This window comes from Chamaea fasciata, unplaced genomic scaffold, assembly GCF_029207755.1.
Source record: "Chamaea fasciata isolate MVZ Bird 193981 ecotype frontalis unplaced genomic scaffold, bChaFas1.0.hap1 SCAF_1, whole genome shotgun sequence".
NCBI lineage: Eukaryota > Metazoa > Chordata > Aves > Passeriformes > Sylviidae > Chamaea > Chamaea fasciata.
In genome coordinates, this window is record NW_027094086.1 from 133,635,277 (window position 1) to 133,656,204 (window position 20,928).

Below are 20,928 nucleotides of genomic sequence, written 5' to 3' on the forward strand. Positions count from 1 at the left end.
TCTCTGTCCAGGTTTTTTCTTTTATTGATATTCTTGTGCTCAAAAGTATATTCATCTCCCATTTTGCAATTAATACATAAAGCGAACATTATCTCGTTTTTAATACTCAGGGTATTAGTTTTTGAAATATGGTTGTTGAATTATTTTTTTCTTCCAGCCACTTAAAGCTGTGATAGAATTTATTGCTGTTTCAGAAGTGTTTGGCAGCACATTCAGATGCAGGTGATTTCTGTGACCGTCCTAGACCAGCAACAACATGTTGAGCACTTGAATTGTTCTTTCTGTCTCTCTCTCTGTTCTCTGTGTTTCACTGCAGCAAGGCTTTGAGAAGACAATGTTCCACATGACTCTACATCACATGTAAAAAATAAAAATAAAAAATCTTGCCCACGCATGGGAACAATCACCTATGGGCAGATTTTCCAACTTCATAGCATTTATAGCACTTTTCTGATATCTCAGTGATGCAGAGGATTCATAACACAACAGATATCTGTATTATGTATCTGTAATACAAATGTTTTCAAACATGCTGTGTTTCTGACACTCATTGCGAGTTGGATCAAATGTTTTAACATCTGACTGCAGGGAGAACAGCAGTTTGTTATTTCTGTGACACTCTGACAACATACTCACGTTATCTTTCAGTGCAGCAGGAGATAGCTTGTGCCCCTTATGTATGTATGTTTGCAAGTTGAGAAGTTAAGTCTGCTGTTAATGTTATCACTCCTGTAGACCGAAATAGAAAAGTGCAGGCAGATTGGATTGTGTTAGAGAATGGTAACCATAATAACCAAAAACAATCTGCAAATGATAAGCAGCTTTAATGTTTAAAAATAAAATTTATATAGCATTCCAGTACATCCATGGGCATACTTTCAGATTTTATTATTCATTTATTTGAAATTTGGTTTTGAGATTTAAGATGTGACATTAATCTTAAGGAAGTATTTAATTATTGCATCTTGAATTAGTTGACACTGGTTGATTATATACATAAACTAAATCTCACAGAATAAAATTTTACTTAACAACCCTCTTTGAGATGTACACCATCTGTAAGGGAGAATTACAAGCATCCTACATGATGCATGGAATTTTATGGAAGGAGATGGGTTTTAATTCTGTGGTTGGATGTAAAATGGATAAATTCAGAAAAGAAATACAAAATCTTCTGGAAATGAATGCCGTGTATCTTGATAATTTGGAATCTGCACCATATTCAGGGATGCTGCCCATCACTTCTGCTGGTATGAAAATCAAACGAACAAACAAAAAACCCCTTTTAACTTGCCCCAAACCACGCTATTTCTTTTGAGGGATGCTTCTAAAAGAAAAGACGGTATCATTCAAGAGAAGGAAGTGGTCCAAATTGTGTCCTGGCCCTGCCATCCCCCTCCTTACCTACCCCCAGTACACAAATAGTTGTGTTTAGCACGAGTCTGGGAAACTCCAACTGGATTACTTAACCTGTCATGAAAGTCTCTGAGCAACATGGTGCTATGAGCAAGCTTTTAATTCTTCTGGGTTAACATGCTCTCAGGCTTCCTTGCTGAGACAGTCCTATCATTTTCATAAAACACTTGGATGTTTCTTAGAATGTGGAGTCTTATTTCAGTTGTTCTTAACTGCTGAGACCCTGCAGTCACCAACACACAGTGTTCAGAGAGTTACAGTGGCAATGAGATAGACTGGAAAAGACCCATTCTTCTAAATTTGCTGATGTCCAGAGGAACAAGGCAGCTTGGGCTTCAAATCCATGCTGTAGCTCTTTCAGGGCAGTAGCACTCCTGAAAATTTAGGTTTATGTTGCTGGAAGTGTGCTGCTCACAGTTAGAGTGACCCCTATGGGAGAAAATCAATGGGAGAGCTAAAATTCATAGGAAAAACTAAAAAATTAGTTCCTAGCCATAATTTTCACATATAGATAACCTTGTTAAGAAATTACTCAGTGCTAGTGTGGGAGGGGATGGAATGGGATAGTTTGGATGCAGGGAAATTAGAGCGAAATAGCTCTTGCTCTTTTGTGCCATATGTGAGAGGGAACAGCTTATTCAGAGTTTTTTTTGCCAAAAGTTCCCTTACCATGAAACATTCACATTTACAAGAGGCAATTCTTGTTGCTAGCTTTGTAAAGGAGTTACAAGCTGTTGACATTCTTCACCGGGATTTGAATTTGAATCTGAATTAGGTAAGAGAGAGTCAATTGCTTTCCATTAGAGTTCCCGAAGGAAAAAAATGTTGTTACTGTTGGATACAAGCTGAAAGATTCTTGTTTATCAAGAAAGGTCTGTTTAGTCTATTAACCTTGACAACCATGTCAGCATTTTTTTCTGTTTGTTTTCCCAAAGGCACTGTGTTGAAGTACTATGATATACAAAGCTATTTATAGTGTAGACAGTTCATAGTTATGCTTAAAAGACATGGGTCAGGGTTTAAATACCAGAGTTAAATGCTAGTCTCTTTGACAATCTGAAAAGTTATTATGCTTAGTCTTTGAAAATTAAAATGGAGAGATGGAATCCCTAAAATATCAATGTGAATCAGATAATTTTTAGTTAATTTTTTACAGTTTTACGGAGTGGTTGAAGTCAAAATGAACCTCTGGAGCTGTTCCAGCTACCTGCTCAGAGCAAGGCCACCTAGAGCTGGCAACCCAAGACCGTGTTCAGATGGGTTTTGACTGTCTCTAGGGATTGAGACTCCACAACCTCCCTGGGCAATCTGTGCCAATGCTCTCTCACCCTCACAGTAAAATAAAAAAATACAACAAAACAAACCCTATCATACAAAAAAATATTCTCTGTGTTCAAATATATTTTCCTATATTTCAATTGTTTTTTCATTAGGAGCCACTGAGAAGGGTCTGACTCTGTCTTCTTTACTCCCCTTCCACTAGATATGATACACTTTAGTAGATTTTTATGAAAGGGACAAAATTTACGGAAGCAATCAGGGAAAATGAAGTCCACACATTGTGACACACCTGTGTTTGTACCTGTTTGCCTCTGTTAACTCATGATTAATATTGCTATTGCTGTCTTGGCTTCCACAGATGAGCAAGAGCTACTTTAAATGTGCTTGTATATGTTGATTTACTTTATCTTTGTGATTTACTTCATCATTTCAGACTGTCTTGACTCTCACAGTAGCAGTACTTTATTTTTCTTTAGTCTGAATGCTCGTTCTTAAGGCCCAGTCTTCATCAAGTCATGTTGGTGTAGCTCTCTGACACACATCTGCAAGAACATGTCCTGCCGAAAAGTGCCAGCTGGGGAGAGGAGCAATTCCACCCTTAGCTTTGTTTCCACCTACCGTATTTTTAGACCTATTTCTGTGCCTTTGACACTTTCTGCCTTCATCCCAGTTCCATTCTATTCCAAAAATAGAGTAGCAACTTTGTCTTTTGCTGCAGTCTCCAACATACAGGTTTTCCGATGGCCCATATTTGCTTGATCAGCCAGTTCTGCCCAGGCATCCGATCTCAGCATTTCTGTCCTGGTCCACACCATTCCATTCCTTTCTGGTTACCTCCTAGCTTTAGGCTAGTCTCTTTGAAGGCCTTTTCAAATCTTATTGTGCTCCCTGCGTGCCATGAACATTTTCTTGCATAACCTTAATTCCTGTCTTCTGACCTGGCTTGTAGACTCTCCTCTCTGTGGGTCACACTGCTTCCATCCATCCTTGTTCTGCACTCTGGTTTTCTTCTTTTACCATCCCACCACCTCTCCAGCCCCACTGTTCACAGATTCCTTTTTCCAACCTCTCTCTCCCTCTCCACGGCCCCTTCACACTCCTCCATCTCCTCCACTTCTCTGCTCACTCTTTCTGTGTGGATCATGGCATTGTGTCTGCAAGGGTCAGCACTGGAGAGACTCTGCCCACCTCTGCTGGTCAATCCCTTGCCACACTAAGCTACTGGGGGAACAATGTGCAGCAAAAACCCTGTGCTGTCACTTAGCTGGAAGAGGAGCACAGGTCATCCAGCACTGCTTTGCTGAGTTTAAACACCCTCAACAGGGGTGGCATTTTTGCAGACTTTTAATTCTTGAACCATAAAAGCTATATGCAAATTTGCTTTGTGGAGCCCTGAGACAGACTTTGGTACCTGTCATGATGTTTCAATTCAAGAGAGCAATGAGCAATTCAGCTTCTTTACTGTCCAAGCTGCCAGACTCTGGCTGCTTGTGCTGTCTGTAGGGAGAATTACTTGTGACATGAAAGTCACTTATGGTGACAGCCTGAATAATGCCCTAAGTCTCTGTTGAGTGTATGTGAACTGCCATCCTCCCTGATTTCATATTCATTCCCAAAGTACACGAGCTGATGAAATGATTTTTAAAAAGTATAACAATTTTTAATACATAGAAAGCAATATGTTTTCCTTATTTTTGATGTTAGAAGTACTCATAACATTCCTGCTGGGTCTTTTTTTTTCTCTCCAAATCAGTTGTGAAAGCCATATCCAAAAGGGAGCAATCAAGCTATGGCACCCAAATTTTAATTGCTTACAAGAGCTGTATCAGACAAGCAAAGTAATGTGTGATGACACTGGCTTTGCCAGTATTGACAGGTGTGGTTTCACACTAAAAACACAGTGCGGGAAAGCTTAGGCAATTACATTAAAGCTAATAAGTGTGTGTGACCACACTTGTTCAGCATCAATAGGAGCAACCGAGTTGGACAAGTGGTTATTACATTCCAGTAGAGGTGTCTGACGCCTGTTAGCCTCCATGCAGGGATGGTTCATGGTTTATTTACTCTCTGGGAATGCACTATTATGATATTATTTGTTTGAAGCGTAATTTGCAATTGATATAATGCAAAGTGACCAGTTCAGCTGACAGATTAAACTAATGCTATTTTGTAAACATATGGTTGGAAATGAAATTAATGTCTTCTGATTTCTAATTTGCCCTTTTCCAACCATTTTCTTGGGTTTAACTCTGCTTGTGGATACATTCAAGAACGTAAAAAAACCCAGACTCATAAGTCATATCACGTATAGTCAACAGAGGACTAAAGGAAAGGTCTCTTTTGACAGAGAAAACAGATTGAGAGAAGAACATACTACTAATCACGCAAAGAAACTGAGTTAGTGAAGATAAGATCTATTTAAAATAAGCAGGGGATGATGCAGGGGAAGGAACAGGGAAGATATTTACAATGTATTCGAATTACTTCATTTGCTACTTTTGTTAGGAAAGAGGTTCTTTTTCTTCTGTGGAAGAGAAGGAAATTGAGTAGCACAAATGGTTCTCAATGCTATATCTTGTCATGAGATACTGTGTATATTATATTAACTTGATTATAGATATAAATTGGCAAGCATGCACCCACACATTCCCTCCTTAGGACATTACGTATTCTATATTTTTTTCTTGGTGCTTATGTATAGTTCTGGTTAAAGGATATAGTGCTTAGCAGCATTATCAATTGTAAGGAATCGAGAGGTCTGAGCTGAGAACAGATTGGTTTCATAGTGCTGTTTGAAAGCAGTTTTGGTCAGGGTTGTGTTACTGGTGCCGACTGGTGGCCTCTTCCTCATTTATAAAGAACAGCCTTTCCCAAAGGGCAATATTTCTGCGTGCCTGGTTTATTTTATGATATATTCCTAAACCATCTTTAATGGGCTTTATTTTAAAGCCCCATTTTAATATTAGTTTGGGGATGCAGTTGGTGAATTAGTCTCTGAAGTGTTTTAGTTGTGTTTTATTCTGCTCTTTGGCTTCTTTTACTCTTTCTTGCCTGCTCTGCCTGGACTAGAAGTTGGCCAGGAGCTCTGCGGGTGCTCGGATTCTTCTGTCCCGGTGTGGTATTGCGTGTCGGATCCGCTTCCCGTGCCCTGTGGGGGCAGCGGGTGTAACTTCTCATTTACCTGGGTGCAATTGTGCTACGGAGATAAAGTTACACTGTGTTTACAGAGCAGTGTGGGACTAATCAGTGCGAGAAAGCAAGGAAGCGAGCGAAACATGCAAAAGGGCAACTATTCTGGGCTGTTCGCTTGTTTGTTTGTTTTTCAGAGGACATTTTTCTTTTTTAAGACACAGACACTGAGATAGCTGCATGGGTTTCTGCAGCACAGGCAGAGCAGCGAGGGCTACGTATGAACCGAGCACCCGCGGCTCAGCCGGTGCCCCCTGCCCGGCCCCGGCCGCTGCTCCCGGGCTCTCCGGTCCCTGTCGGGGCTCTCCCGGCCGCGCTTTCCTCGCACACGATTCGGGCGGTGTCGCGCCAGACGGGGCCGGGCCGGAACGCGGCGCTGCCGCCCCCCGCTGCCCGCACCGCCCCTTCCCTCTGTCCGCACCGCCCCGTCCTTCACCCCGCACCGCCCCGTCCCGTCCCGTGCCGTCCCTCAGCCCGCCCCGCTCCGCCCGGCCCCGGCTGGGGCTGCCCGCCCCGTCCCTCCGCCCGGCCCGGCCCGCCCCGCACGGCTCCGGAGGGGCGCGGGGCTGCCGCTGCCGCCCGCCGAGTTTCGCAGTTTTCCATCCCGCCGGTCCCGCGGCCCTCGCAGCAGACTCGGAGTTCATGCCCGGGAGCCCCGGTGCCTCGGGAGCAGCCCAGGCGTGGGAAGGCAGCCTGGGAAGCCTGCCCGGCTGGGACACGGGAGCTGAGGATGCAGTGGAAGATCCGACTTTAGGCGACGGGGCGCCCGGGGCAACTGGTGTCAGACTGCGAAGCAGTAACTATGTACCTTTTTGGCAGTGAGGAGTACGAAGTGGTAAGACGTAAACTAGTGATTTTTTTTTCTTCTTAGTTGTTATTTACTTTTAATGTTCCAATCCCAGACTTTATTGGGCAGCCTTGAATTTTTGTCAATACCGTTTTTATTGTGTTTGAACTTTAGTATTCACCAATTCGATTGCGGTTTAAATATGACATTTTTCTTCAAGTTCTTCAACTTCTTCAAGTAGTGGGGCACGAGCTAAATAACACTGAATTTACTTTCCTTGTCTTGTTTATTGCATTGTGGTGATATTGAAAGTAGTTAACTACTGAGTATTATGAGGATATTTGGACTCTGAGTTAAGCAAACCCACGCCTCCAAATAATTCAGAATTTGTCGAATACTTTGTAATGTAAATGGACTACAAGGAGCTTACGGAACTGGCCTTAATAGTATGTTTGTGGGGAGGCTGCCAAACCATTCCTTTTGGACAGTTCAGAGCATGTCATTGTAATGTAGTGCAGCGTCCCATCAAAAGAGCTGGCTTATAAAAACCCAAACACACCCACGTTAAGATCTGACAGTCTTTACTTAAGTATGTGTGTAAAACAGTATTGGAAAAAAGTCGATGATGTCAGAGAAGACCGGAAGAAAACGACTAACAGCTCCACACTTTTGCATGACGTTGTTAGCTGACATAAAAGTTTGTAATTTTGCAGCCTGTGGTTCAAGTGCTACACTGTAGGCAAAATGGATGGATTCTTCCACCCACACACATTTGTGACCAAGTCCAAATCTGAGGAGCTTTGGGGAAGAAAAGCACTGAAAAATATGTATGAACTCTACTATACAACATAAAAATAAATTTCACAAGCTAAAATGTGCTACATTCTTTGCATATAATTGGCAATTGTAAATGTTTTGTTTTGATTATTGAAGTTGATCTTTGAAGTATGAAAGGGCCTTTTATGGCAGTCTGGGTTCTACAATACATTTCAACGGATTAATTTAGTTGTTTTGGATTTTTTCCCTCTTTCTTATCCTTTTTTAAATTCCAACCAGATATGTTTTTGAGATGCAACAAATGTAGAAGACATTCAGGAAAATAATATAAGTGCAGCTATCTGCGCATTGAACTCATTTGTGTATGTGTGACTTGCACAAACTTTCACAAACCAAGCTAGGGAGCTGGAAAGAACTTAGTTTTTCCAAAGCAGTAAGCCACGGTGATTATGCTATAGAATGTGTACTTGTATATAAAAATTGTAGAGTGGGAGAGAGTGTCAAACTTTGAAGCTGCTTTTTTTTTTTTTTAATATTTATAATTGGTTACATTCAGATATTCGGAAAGGGTTGCAAACTGCTCTTAACAGATTTTTGCATTTTGTTCTTCATTCCATTGTAGCGTGTGGAGTTCCTGGTTCATACAGCAAGCAAGTCTGAAATTTTAAAATGTCTTGAAAATAACTTAGATGACTGAAGAATGATAATAAAGCTTTGGATTCAAATCTCAGTCTCTTTCTCTGATAGTGTTTCAGCTTCTAAAAAATCTCGAAGTATTCTGTGTCATAGAAAACAGTTTAATGTTTGAGACAACTTTTTCAGGCACATGAGCCATCTTGTTCCAGTCCCTTTTCTACGACATAGTTGAGCAAAGTGAAATAGCATCAATAGAAGAAAGAGCCCACCATGAATTGTGTGGGGTTGTTTATTTCCTTTTCTTTGTTGTAGTTGTTGTTGTTTTTATTTTTGTTCTCTTTGGTATCTCTTGAGGTCCCTGAAACTGAAGAGTAATGGTCTGTTCAAACAAAATGTGTCACTAAGTGCAAACTAAAATATCATTTGAGTTTTTTCTTCTTAGTTCTTCTTTAGAGCAAGACAGTTCAGGGGAAAATAAGGATGTACTTTTTTGGTGTTATTTTGGCAGCCAGACTTACCAAGATGTTTTCTTTACTCAGTGATGAGTAAAATAGACTTGATGGTGTACATAAAGCTTGAAAAACACTTTTATTGTTCAGTAAAAGCTAAATCAATGTGAAACTTCTATCTGTACAGATCTGTTGTTCATGGAGCCATATGCTCTGTACTGTAGAAAAGGCATTTGTTTTATCTTCCCACACAATTACTTGAGTCACTGAAGGACAAAGAGAGTGAAAAGTGACAGTGAAGAATTTCAGGGTTTAATTTTAAGTTTACTATTAATTTAAAGCAAATGTAAATAAGCTTAAGGAATTCTAGCTATGCATATAAAATTTGCTTTTATCCTAGGGAGGAGACTACTGATGAAAAGAAGCATAGCATCATTAAAGAATCTCTTAGAGGAATTCAGTAAATCCATCTCTTAAAACTCAATATTTAAATAGAGTAGTAGAGAAATGGAACTGGATGTGATCACTGTTTGAATTTCATACACACATACGTATGTCCACATGAGCATGCACACACATTTGCAGAAACAGGAATATCTGAAGTGGTATTCTAACTCAGTTGAATTTAATAGTGAAGTGCCACAGACTGGTACTACCAACTTTTTCATCCACTTTGCTTTCTTTCTGTTCTTGTGTATAAACAAGCTTGGATTATTAGCTTACTCTGAGTGTATAATAAGTCCAGATATCTGATGGCAGTGATAATCAACTTTGATACCATCTCCCACCATCCCCACCTGACAAAGGTAATATTGCTTAAGAACCAGTTATCAAAAGAAAAAAGCTGGGTTTATGACCATTTAATATTAAAAATGAAAACAAACTGTCATGACACAGTGACAAAAGCTATATTTTTGAAATTAATCATAAAACCAGGTAGCAGTGGTCCTTTCCTGTTTCTGTTAGTATTTTCATAAATGTTCTAACTTGGTATGCAGTGTCTTTCACATTACATTTTAAAACTTTAGGTGCTTGTTAAGCTCTTTATGACTGATAAACATACAGAATCTTTTCAGGCATCCTTTGCCACATACTTGGCAAAGTAGATTTGTTTGACTACAGTAAGCAGTTTAATTTCATAAATACAAGAAACTATAAGAAGATGCAGGCCCAGCAGTCTCGTTTGTGGCTGTAACTTGTTTGTTTAGGCCTTTTCCTGTTTGTTTGTGAAGTAAACCTCTGGTTAAAGGGAGTAGATAAATAAATTAAACAGAATTGGAGTAGTTCATCAAAACTGAAACAGAGAGAGGTCCTTTTCCCAGATGCCTGGTAGATCATAGTCTGCATTGCTGTCCTAAAACAAAAACATCTAAAACTTCCTCCCAACAGTCTTTAGAGTTTCACATAAGGGATGGTGGGACTCTATATGGTGCTTGCAAGTCTGGGGGGCTCTCCTGTGCCACCATGCTGCACTTCCCAGCCGTGCATTTGCCATGGCTGCAGAACATCTGCTCTTCCTCCCTCAGGTGGGCCTTGCCAGGGCTGTGGGTGATGGGCAGCCAGCCACATCCCTCCTGCCTTCCTGGGGCCCTGATGGAGGTGTGCCAGGGCTGATGGTGCCGACTTGTCCCCAGTGGGGCACAGGACACTTTTAGTGTTTTGTCACTCCTTTGTGCCAGCAGTCTCTCCTGGCAGAGACTTTGGGCTCTGTTGTATTAGCATGATCAACCACTGTGATGGTAAGTGTAAGGTTAATTAGGATTTCTCCTGAGAAAAATCTAATCACTTGGAAGGTATTCTTTTAGAAGAGTAATTCAGAGGCAGCAAGTTTTCTTGCTTACTGGTCATTTAAGAAAAACCATTGAATTTCATTCACTCTATTACATGCAACTTTTAGATTTTTGTGATCAGTTTTTAATCTTCCTAAGAAACTCAAAACTATGATCTCCATAGATATTTTACTTGGAAAATATCCTTACAAAGACTGGGAAACCTCCTTATAAGTCCAGTGAATTGCTTGTGATGTCCAGAGCATATGTTTCCGTTGCCTTGGAAATCCAGCATTTGTCACTTGTGTTCTCCAGGCAAAAGTTTTGAACTTGTCTATTTAAATTAAATTTTCACTCCTGTTGAGTTTGCCTATGTCCTCTTGAAGGATGGAGCACTTCTTTTGGAATATTAAGTATGATGTTGATAAATTCCAGTTTTATGCATGGCTCCTGCCAGGCAGAATTATCTTCCAAAAAGTATGAAAATCTGTCTGCTAAATTTCTAAAGGAGGGGAATATCTTGGATCAGTCAAAGGTCATTCAGGTTTGAGAAGAGTTACTTTTTGACTGTTCTTTGTGAATCAGATCCCAATTCTGTGTGTACAGGCGTTCTCTGATAGGACTAATTTTAAAGAGAAAACCCCACCTATTTTAGAATTATTCTAAATCCTAGAAATCAATAGGGAGAACACAATAATGTCTTCACTCTGAGTCATTGCTACTTACCCTATTTCAGCAACTGAGTGAAGGCAGAAAAGGATATTGTTTAAGATTGGAGAGAGTCACTTGTAACTTTTTAGCAACAGTTTTCATCATACTGTGCATTGACATGGGAACGTGTCTGAAAATCCTAAATCAGAATTGCTTCTTTGGGAACCTCTCCCTTGAATTGCATTGTTTATTATGACAGGGATAGTTTCACAGATTATCTGTGGCAGAACACTAAAAAGTTAGCCACAAGATTTTGGAATGACTTTTCCATGTTCACCTTAGTTCAACCTAAGGCAACAACATCTAATGCTGTGTTCAGATAGATAAGTTGTACAACACGTGAGTGTAACTTGAATTACAGACCTGAAAGGCAATCAAATTAAATTCACTCTCTGAGGTTTACTTTAGAGCTATGAGTCCATCCTTTGAAAAATCCTTTGACATTTTGATTCTTTATCTTTAAATTTTAGGAGACGCTTAGTTTGTTTCTAGTGACAATAACAATCGGTTAATTTTCAACTGCAAATATTGTACAGCTGCACAAGATACAGAGTTATTCATGCCTGAGACTGTGTGTTTAGTGGGAAGAACTCTTGTGTGGAAGAAACAAGTGCTTATACATGAAGATAGATGGGCTTACATCCAGAGCTGGATGTAGATTTGTGAAACAGTCACCCTTAGCAAGCCTTTTTCCTTTATGTTCTCTGCATAAGTGTAGAAGCTTAAGTGTAGAAGCAATACAGTTTCCTTTTCCTAAACTGGAAAAATGAGGGTCATTCTGTATGGCATCAATCCCCATAACTAGCTCAGAGACCTGGCAGCTGTGCTTTAAGCACTGCATATGAGTTTTGGGATTTCCCCAAGGGAAGCCTGGGAGGGCTGCTGCTTTCAATGGTATAGCAGAACGGCTCCTGAAACAGTTTCACTTTAGAATAGGGAAACACTAGAGAGAAAAGTCATAATAAACCCATGCAGAGGAAAGTATTGGTCATTTCTGTGTTACTCCCAAGACAGCCAGTGTACTTGCCAGTTAGTGATTTGCACAGCTGTAGTGACCATACTTTTTTCCCCAGAGAAAAAACAGTGTTTAGTCTAACATCCTGTAGTTTATGTGAAGTAGATCTTTTAATGATGATATTACTGTTTGACCTTCATATAGCTTCTATTTCCTTGCCTCCTGTCTTTAATTTGAATTTCAGTGACTGAGGATGGAGCCCTTTTTTTTTTGAGAGTGTATTGAAGGTATTTATTGTGTGTCTGACCTTCCCCTACCTCTGTCCCCACAGTCCAACACGTGAACTGTCAATAAAAAGGTGGAGAGCTCTGTGGAGGCCAAGGGTTGAGGCTCGAGCTGTAGGCCCTGTTATGTATGTGAGTCTGTGAGCAGTGGATCCACTGTCCCTTGTGTAGAGCGCAGAACACTTGTTTTTTAAATTTAGGGTCCTGGGGAGGGTGGAGCTCTGGGAGATTAAAGAGTTTCTCCCTTCAGGAAAAGAACTTTTAGGAATAGGTATTTCCAACAAAAAATACGAGGCAAGTCAATGACTGCAATTTATCTAGATCCTTTTGCACTGGTTTAGTGCCGAGTGGTGTCTGAATGCAATGAAGGAAGGGAATGAACATTTCTCTTACTGTGGAAGAGGATCCTGGGGAGTGCATGATGTTTGAGGAGCAGGTTTGTGCCTGAGGCATGTGTGAGAGGGAGCCCTGTGAAAGTCAAATGGTTTCTGACATTTAGAAACAGACCCCAGTGACCAGCTCCAGGTAGTAAAATAGCAAAAGAGAAGTTTACTTCTGTTGAAGGAGTAGACTGTAAGAGAAATGGAATATGAAAACTGGCCTGGGTTGGAAGGACTAGTGCAGTTCATCTCACAAACACCAAGAAAAAATAACAAAGTGAAAGTACTTCAAAATCCCACCAAACTGTTTGAGGGAGCACTGAACCTCTCAGCTGTTTCTCCATTTGTGAGACAGAAGTGGGAAGGAGGGAAGGAAGTCTCTCCAGGACCTGGCTCCTGAGTGTATTGATAGCACCAAGGCCTGATGAAATCTGTAAATTCACCTATTGGTCTTGGTTTCAGTTGATTTCCATCTGAAAGAAATGGCCATGATAATGACCTACTTCCTGGCAATGCACTGATCAGCCCCATGCTGCACACAAGGCACTTTACCTCAGTGATGTGAACCAGACTGGTAAAAAACAAAATATAACCTGATAACTACATGATCAGGAATACTTGAGTTTTTCTATTCCCTGTTCATCATTTATTTTACAGGCCTTGATACAAAAAAACAAACAAACAAAAAAACCCCCCAAAACCACAAAACAACAACAAAAAAAGGGCTATTTTTCAGTGAGGAATTTGAATGAAGCTAAAGCTAATGTAGCCATAACAAGTGTTAATGGTAGGAGCAGTAATCTAGGCAGGGCAGTACAGAGTTAACTACAAGCTAGTTAGTTGGGCTTCTCTGATTTATGTAGCTGCATAATTAATTCTTGGATTCCTCTGCACACTGTGTGTGTGTGTGTGTCCAGGCTTTTGGAAATTATTTACAACTTCCTCCCTCTTATGCCGCATATATTCATAGTTCTTATTTAATTAAATGTTAGGAGACCTATGTAACTAGAGATGTCCTCTGGGTAAAAGATATTAATGGCATGTGGTTTAAATAATCAATTTATAATGCTTGGGGTGGAGCCCTACATGCAGAAGTTGAGATATTTAGAAGAAGGTGGCTTGAATGTCTTTAGTTAAGGAAATGGGACATGCATATGCTGTGCATGAATATGGTACAAAATAAATCCAGATCTTGCAGGGACCTCAAAGTTCTACCTTTAACAATGGTGTTACTTTGAAGTTTGTTTCCCAATTAAGTATTTGTGGCATGCATTTTGGTGTGTACGTTGTTTAGCCTGTGGATGGATGTAAGGGAGCAGAAGGGGTGGCAGAAGATGTTGTATGTGCAAACTGGAAATCGTGACTTCCCTACAGCACATATGGAGAGCTGAAGCCAAGCAGGCCTGTTCACGCTGTCTGCCATCCGTGCCTGCTGCAGCAGACTGCCTCTTTTAGACTCTCCATCCTGGGTAGCACAACTGCTCTCCCATCAGTGGTGTGAGAGGTGGTGTCTGGCAGTCTGCATAGCTTCTTGCTCTCTTGACCTTTCAAAACTCTAGCAGTTACAACAGCTCAATTAAGCACTCCTAGCAGGCAGGCTGGATATAGTCCAGTGGCATTTTGATAGAAACTTTCCACACAGGGAAACCAAGGAGCAAAAATCCCATTTCCGAATATTTGATATGAAGTTTCTTTGATAGTCTTTTTGGGGCACAAGTCCTTTTTTTTTTTCTTTTTTTTCTTTTTTTTTTTTCCCTTTGTTTTCTTCTTCTTTTACAGTTGAGGCTGTGTGTTTATGTCTGTTTGGGAGTATGTTTTTGTTTTCCAGTAGATGATAATAAGTAACATGATTTGTTCTGATGAACAAATTCAGAAGCAGCTGATTGGAGCAAATCTGTTATTTGTTTTTATTTAACACTGGCTCTCAGGAAGGCTATCACAGAGAAAAATCCATCTACCTCTTTATCGAAGTCATGGACATCTATTGTCATGAAGGCATGTCTTCTCTAAATTATTAACAAGCTCCAGCAACTGGACTGACTAAATGAAATGCTGTTTGTTTACTTACACTCCATGTTACTTTCCAGATAATTACTTCAGCTGATGAACAAGAATTACAAAGTCCTGAGGATAGGTAACACATCTTTAATAGGAATCATCAATTCTTTTTTTTTACACAGAAGTGGGTAATGATAGTCATGCTTTTTTATTATTGTTTATTATTTTATACATCTCTGACCACATTAATGGCTAAGATTCTGCCGGGAGAAAATTTAGCAAAACTTGGGCTTTTCATTGCTGTAACTACAGACCCATAGGAATCAGCCATTTTAAAAGTTTTTATTTTCTCTTTTTTTTTTTTTTTTTTTTTCCCTGAGAAATGAAAGATTAAAATCCTTGGGAAATTCTCCTGTGCACATTTCATTTTACGTTGTCATTTACAACACAGTGTGATTCTATACATTTTAATTTAGCAATGCACAGAATTTTTTTGTGTTTAAAATTTTAGATTTCCATACTATATTTTATGGTTTATGATACAATTTTAGAGTTGTGTTAGAGCTTACAAACCAGTCAAATGGAATTAATAAGAATTTGGGTTAATACTTTTTTTTAAAAACTTTTTTAAGGCAGTTTCTGTGTTTTTTGCAAATATATATACAGATGTTCTTATTAAAAATAAATTCTTTAAATCAAAGTAATTTTTATTGGTATAAGCAAAGCAATTTTGTTTCAGAAATAAAAAATAAAAGTGCTTCCTACTCAGCTGAGTGCTTCAGTATAAGGACAGGTAGACCATTACAAGGATTTTTAAGCAGAGGGAACAGTGATAGGCCAGTTTATGGGAGCAAGGCTGATACATTAATATTACTAGTTGAGTATCATAAGAACATAATTGCATTTCAAAGCTATTCCTTTAAGTAACAACTAAGTAGGACGGGAAAAAGATCTCTACATGTCTTTTTATAAAGTATATTTGCCTGAAAGGAAATGACAGACTTAGTTTTTCCTTCACTGGAGGTAATTGAAGTTCATTATATGTGCAGAAATGGGCTTTACTAAAATTGACTTTGTGTATATCTTCATAGAATTCTTTTTATCTGCTTGTGGAGGCAGCTCAGCAGGCTAATTTTTGAGCCTAAATGTCAAACTTCAGAGTTTATTATCCTAAGACATAATTACTCTTACAACTTCTTTACATTTTTATCTGGTGTAGGAGATTAAAACTCTTTGTAAAGTTGCAAAATTTTAATCCATGGAAATTGTCAGACCTCAACTAGACAGGGTCCTGAACAATCTGCTCTGGCTTTGAATATGGTATTATTGAGCAGGAGGTTGGACTAGATGTTCTTTCCTCCACGTGTCCTCTCACCAGTCTACTTTTTTCTTTGATTCCACTGAGAGAATGCAGGCTGTATAAAAATTTTCAGGGCACAAAGGAGGAATCCCCATGTTTTTTACATCATAAGTCAAAACTCACTGTTAGAAATTTTCATCTTGTCCAGCAGTTGCCCACGATTTAGTTTCTGTTAGTGAAGGATGCCTGGCATAATTCTGAAATTGTAGGCCTTTAGTCTTTAATTCACTGTGATTCTTTTGCCTTCATCTGGATTCCATGTAAATATGGACATAATATCTATAAAGTGAGATACGAAAGAGGTATTAGATTGTTGTTCATATATAGTCAATTTACCATATGTATCATATTGTGGTTTACCTCATATGTTTAAGAAACTTGTGTTGTTTCCCTTAATTCCTTCTACAATCGAATAACTCATATTGTGTACTGTAATTCTGTTATCCATTATAGACATCCTGGCAAGAACATGGGTGGCCTTCAGACATGCTTAAGTGAAATCATAAGGTTCCCTGTGCAAGACCTTAGTACCATATGTGAAATTTTGATTTTGCTGATGGATATTTCACTTGAACTTGACAGTGAGAAAAGCTCTTTATCTTTTAAATAACCACCACATACACCTATTTCCTGATAACTTAAGCTGCTTTACCTTCTAAGAGTTTTCCTATGCATGCATGAAAGTTATCCCCCTCCTCTCCTGCCAAGAACATAGATTTGTAAGGAAAAATGAATAATTCAGTTCAGCCATGTGTTTTTAGTACAAAGTAATGTTCTCATCACTTTGGATCCAGAGATTCTGTGGAATTTTCAGCAAGAACATCTGGGAAATGGGCTGGATGGGACTGTCCTGGTGTGCTGGGGGAGAAAACAGTTCAGCGGAAGCCATTTCCTATAGCTGTTTTTGCCTTGTCACCACAGGAATAAAATTTGAGATATTCCTGTAATCAGATGCCTCCCAGTAAAATGCATACATTTAAAAAAATCTAAACACTGCAAATTGTGTTGTTTCACTTAGGGTTATTTTAAATAAACCTGGACATCTGTAAGTCTGGTGGGAGAGATTAGTCCTGCCAGTTTCACGTGTTTTCTGGATCAGCTTGACTTGTAACAATTGAAAATGTTGTCCTTGCACTTCTCTGGCAGATTTTATGATGTGAATGCAATGCTATTCAGTTTAAATAAGTTCTGTTTTAGCATAATCAAGTGAGGAAACAAGAAGAAACTGCTATGGAGATCATAGGCTATGATGATTTTGAAAATTACCAGGAATAAAAAATACTGACACCTTTTCAAATCATGAAAAGATTGAGGTCTGCAGACAACTGACAAAACATGAGAGGTTATAAAAGAGCACACTTGTGTTACTGTGCCAGTTTCTGCAACAAGTATTTCCTTTTCTTCTGCATGATGAAGGAAACAATAAGCCATGACTCTTTTTAAAAGCATTGTAAACATAAAAACTTTGAACAGGAAGGGAGATGCTAACTTTTTGAATTATTGCTGATCATAAATGGAATAACTATTACAGAAGGACTGATGGAAGGAGAGCAGTGGAAATCAAGAATGACATTCTGGTATACTTAAATGAAAAATTTCAATATTTTGTGATAAGTGTTTCAGCCTAATTGAAATCAGTTAAGAATAAAGGTAAAATAAAAAAAAAAAAGAAAGAAAGATAGCAACCCCCTTTTTTTTCTCCGAAATGGAGTTTCACTGTCATAATATTGAGAGCCAGGAGGATTTCTTAAAGTATGAAAATTCTGTCTTGAATTTAGTGGTGACTTCTGACTTTTGCCTGACCAGGTAATCTAGCATTGTATCTGGAGAATCTTTGAGGGGTTTTGAGTACAAATGTATTGAATCGTGGTATAGCAGTGCAAATACAATCTACTGAATGGGACATAGGTGTGACCTAGGAGAGCTGATGCATCTTGGGTTTCTTTAGCATTTTTAAATTTTTGCCTGCCCATGCACACTTTGGGGACAGGGTTCATGTAAAGCAGGGTGAACACAGAGTGCCTGTCAAATGCTTTTAAGCAGAAAAAAAACCTGTTGTGGAATTAGCTTTCTGCCTGTGTGCTTCAATTCAGGAGCCTAGAGCTGCTGGATATTTATTGGCTGGCTTTAATGGAAAGCTTCATAGAGTACAGACATGATTAAATGTTATAAAAATGTGTATTGTTAGAAATAAACAAAAGGAAGATAGCAGCTTACAAACTATCCTTATCATGCCAGGTGTATGAGCCCAAATAACATTGAAGGGGTTTTTTGGTTTGTTTTTGGTATTTTTATACATTTTTTTTCATCCTAGAAAAGATCTCTTCCTGCTTTTGTGATCTCTACTGCTAGACTGGAGAGTGGCAAGAACTGGCAAAAGTTCAGAAATGCTCATTGGCCTGCCATCCATCTCTTACATGCTTGAAATACTCTCTTGTATTTCTCTCATATTACCCTGATAGTTCTCCTCTGGAAGCTTTGTCCTTCTTTGTTACTTTCTCATGGTCCTCATCCTCTGAATAATCTGAATGATGCCCATCATCCACCTACCTGCTTTTGGCTGCTCCTTGTTCACTTTCTTTATCTTTGGACTCTCATCCAAATATGAGTTGCTTACCTAATTAGCCCAGCAGAGTGGCAATCTCAGAGCCACCTTTGTCATATTCCTGTCCCTCAGTGGGAATCCAGCAGTGATAGCAGCAGAGGTACAGCTGATATGTTTGGGTGTTAATTCCTCAAGCAGAAACTGATTCCCCTGTAAACTGGAAGAAAGATGACTTTTGACTGAGCATAACCATATGAGTTTAAGGAAAAAATAATTTCCTTTCCAAACAATGGATCAGAGAGGAAAAAGCAGGCTCTAGCCAGTGCAGTTCCTGAAGGAAACAAATTGTCAGGGGTGACATAGGCTTGTTTGTATTTCTTTGATGAGAGTTAGCACAAAATACTTTGTCACCGTAAGACTTGCAGAACTAGTTTTCTGTTCTTGTGTTTTTCATCATAGCACATGCTGGAGACTGATTTGTAACCAAACTCTTGCTAGGGTTGTGTTGGAAGAAATCTCTTTATCTGAGGGATTTTACAAAGTTTATTGATTCTGGCAGCATATTAATAATACCGCTTTACAACAAAATGAGATACTGCTCGTCTAAAAACTTTTGAACGAGTTGAGTGTTGTATAGCAAATCTAAAAGCAAAGGTTTACCTAATGAATATGTTGCCTCTTTTTTGAGAAGAATTCTATTACATTTCTAGTTGCAGATTCTTGAAATCCCAAACTCCTGATTACTGTGTGAAAAGTAGCACAGGCACTCTATCCGGGGAGATGATCACGGCATTCATTAGAACATAGCTGCCTTACTGTGTCCAGTTTTGGTGCCCCAACAGAAAGATGTGGATAAATCAGAGGGGAATCAGTGAAGATCTGCCAGGATGGTTGTGGCTGAATCATTTGACTTACAGATACACCTGAGGAATTGCACAGCCTGGAGTTGAGATCCCTCAGCATCTACAAGGAGATTAAAAACAGCAAGGAGCTAGGCTCCTCAGAGGTGTTTGTGGCAGGGCGATGAAACATGTATTTTCTGCCAGTATTAAGTATTGCAACAATAGATGAAAGAACAATCAGTGGCCCAAAATTTGATGTATCTTCTAGAAGAGGAAGTTGTTCAGTGAGGGATATGATGTAATGTGGTCTCCTGACCCGGCAAAATTCTGAATCAGAAAGAATGCTCCTGATGTTCTCTTATATCTGAAAACCAGAAAATTCTTGATCTTCTAGGTTGCAATAGTTTTAGAAACCTGAGTTCAGTTGTTATCCTGGAAAGTGTCTGTTGTATTTTTCTAACCTTTGAATGTCCCAGAACACAAAAAATATTCCAACACTGAATTATGAAAGTTCATCACACCATTTGCTGCTTTGATGATTTCCTTGATTTTTTCTTTTGCAATTCATTTATATTTTATTTCCTTTCAGGTTAGCATCTAATCATTAGCACCATCTTCAGCAGCAAGCACATTTCTGTTTCTGTGTTGCATAAAACATATCCTGCCCTTTTAAGCCTCCCATCTTCATTTAAGCAATCTTATCTCTAGTGTTAACATAAATCCATTGTACAAGATCTGTTTTATCTGTGAGAAAATACATTTAGGTTTATTCAGTATTTTATATTATACTATCAGATGGTTTCCTAGAACATTTTACTATTTTTTGTTGTAAACAAGTATTGTATATGCTCTTCACATTCTTACATTGCCTTGCAGATGAAAAAAGGGAGAATAACATACAAAGGCTTAAGTCTTATTTCTTAGTAAAGAGATGGGGATAGTACTCTAAAAATGATCAGGCTCAGAATCACACACTGACTCACTCTCCTTCTTCCAAAGGACAGTTGGTGGAGCTGTGCAAGCAGTGACAGCCATGTAGATTGGGATGGGAGAATCAGGCGTGTAGTGCTTCCTTTAGCTTGATGCCCTCATCCACTCTGTGTGGATGCATTAGGTCAGGTTGTTTTTAGAGACGGATCTGAATGAGCCAGTGGATGCGAACAGTTGGCATCACGCAATCTGTACATTAACTGATGCATTTTTGGTTTAGAATAAAAACTATGAAAATATACACTGGAGAAAGGGAATTTTTGAAGATTATTTTGATAGGTGATAGACAAGAGGGACAAGAGGCTTTTCCAGAGATATTTTCATTCATGTAAAGTATTGCAGACTGTTGTATTCTTGAAATCAGATGAGTGTTAATGTAATGTGTAAATAGTGAAAAAGGAGCCTCATCTTCTTGGTAAAATCCCAAGTAGTTTGCTTTGTTTGCTGGTGGATAGGTAATGGGTATAAAGAAACAGTACTGGTATTTTTCAAGGAGTCTGTGAGGATGAAGACCAAAGCATGGAACTAACACCTGAAACCACAAGGTATTTTAGGTCTT

General features: G+C 39.1%; 1 protein-coding gene across 5 annotated transcripts in view; it reads left to right on the forward strand.

Moving 5' to 3' along the window:
- Positions 1-20,928, forward strand: part of CACNB2 (calcium voltage-gated channel auxiliary subunit beta 2) — a 242,335-nt gene that overhangs the window by 130,780 nt on the left and 90,627 nt on the right. Inside the window, exon 1 of one of the 5 annotated variants that reach the window (XM_066198721.1) lies at positions 6,422-6,721. The exons of the other annotated variants lie outside the window; for them this stretch is intronic. Coding sequence (XP_066054818.1) covers positions 6,689-6,721 — 33 coding nt within the window. The 5' untranslated portion in view covers positions 6,422-6,688. Of the gene's footprint in view, positions 1-6,421; positions 6,722-20,928 lie in introns of those variants that run through there. 5 annotated transcript variants of the gene reach the window in all.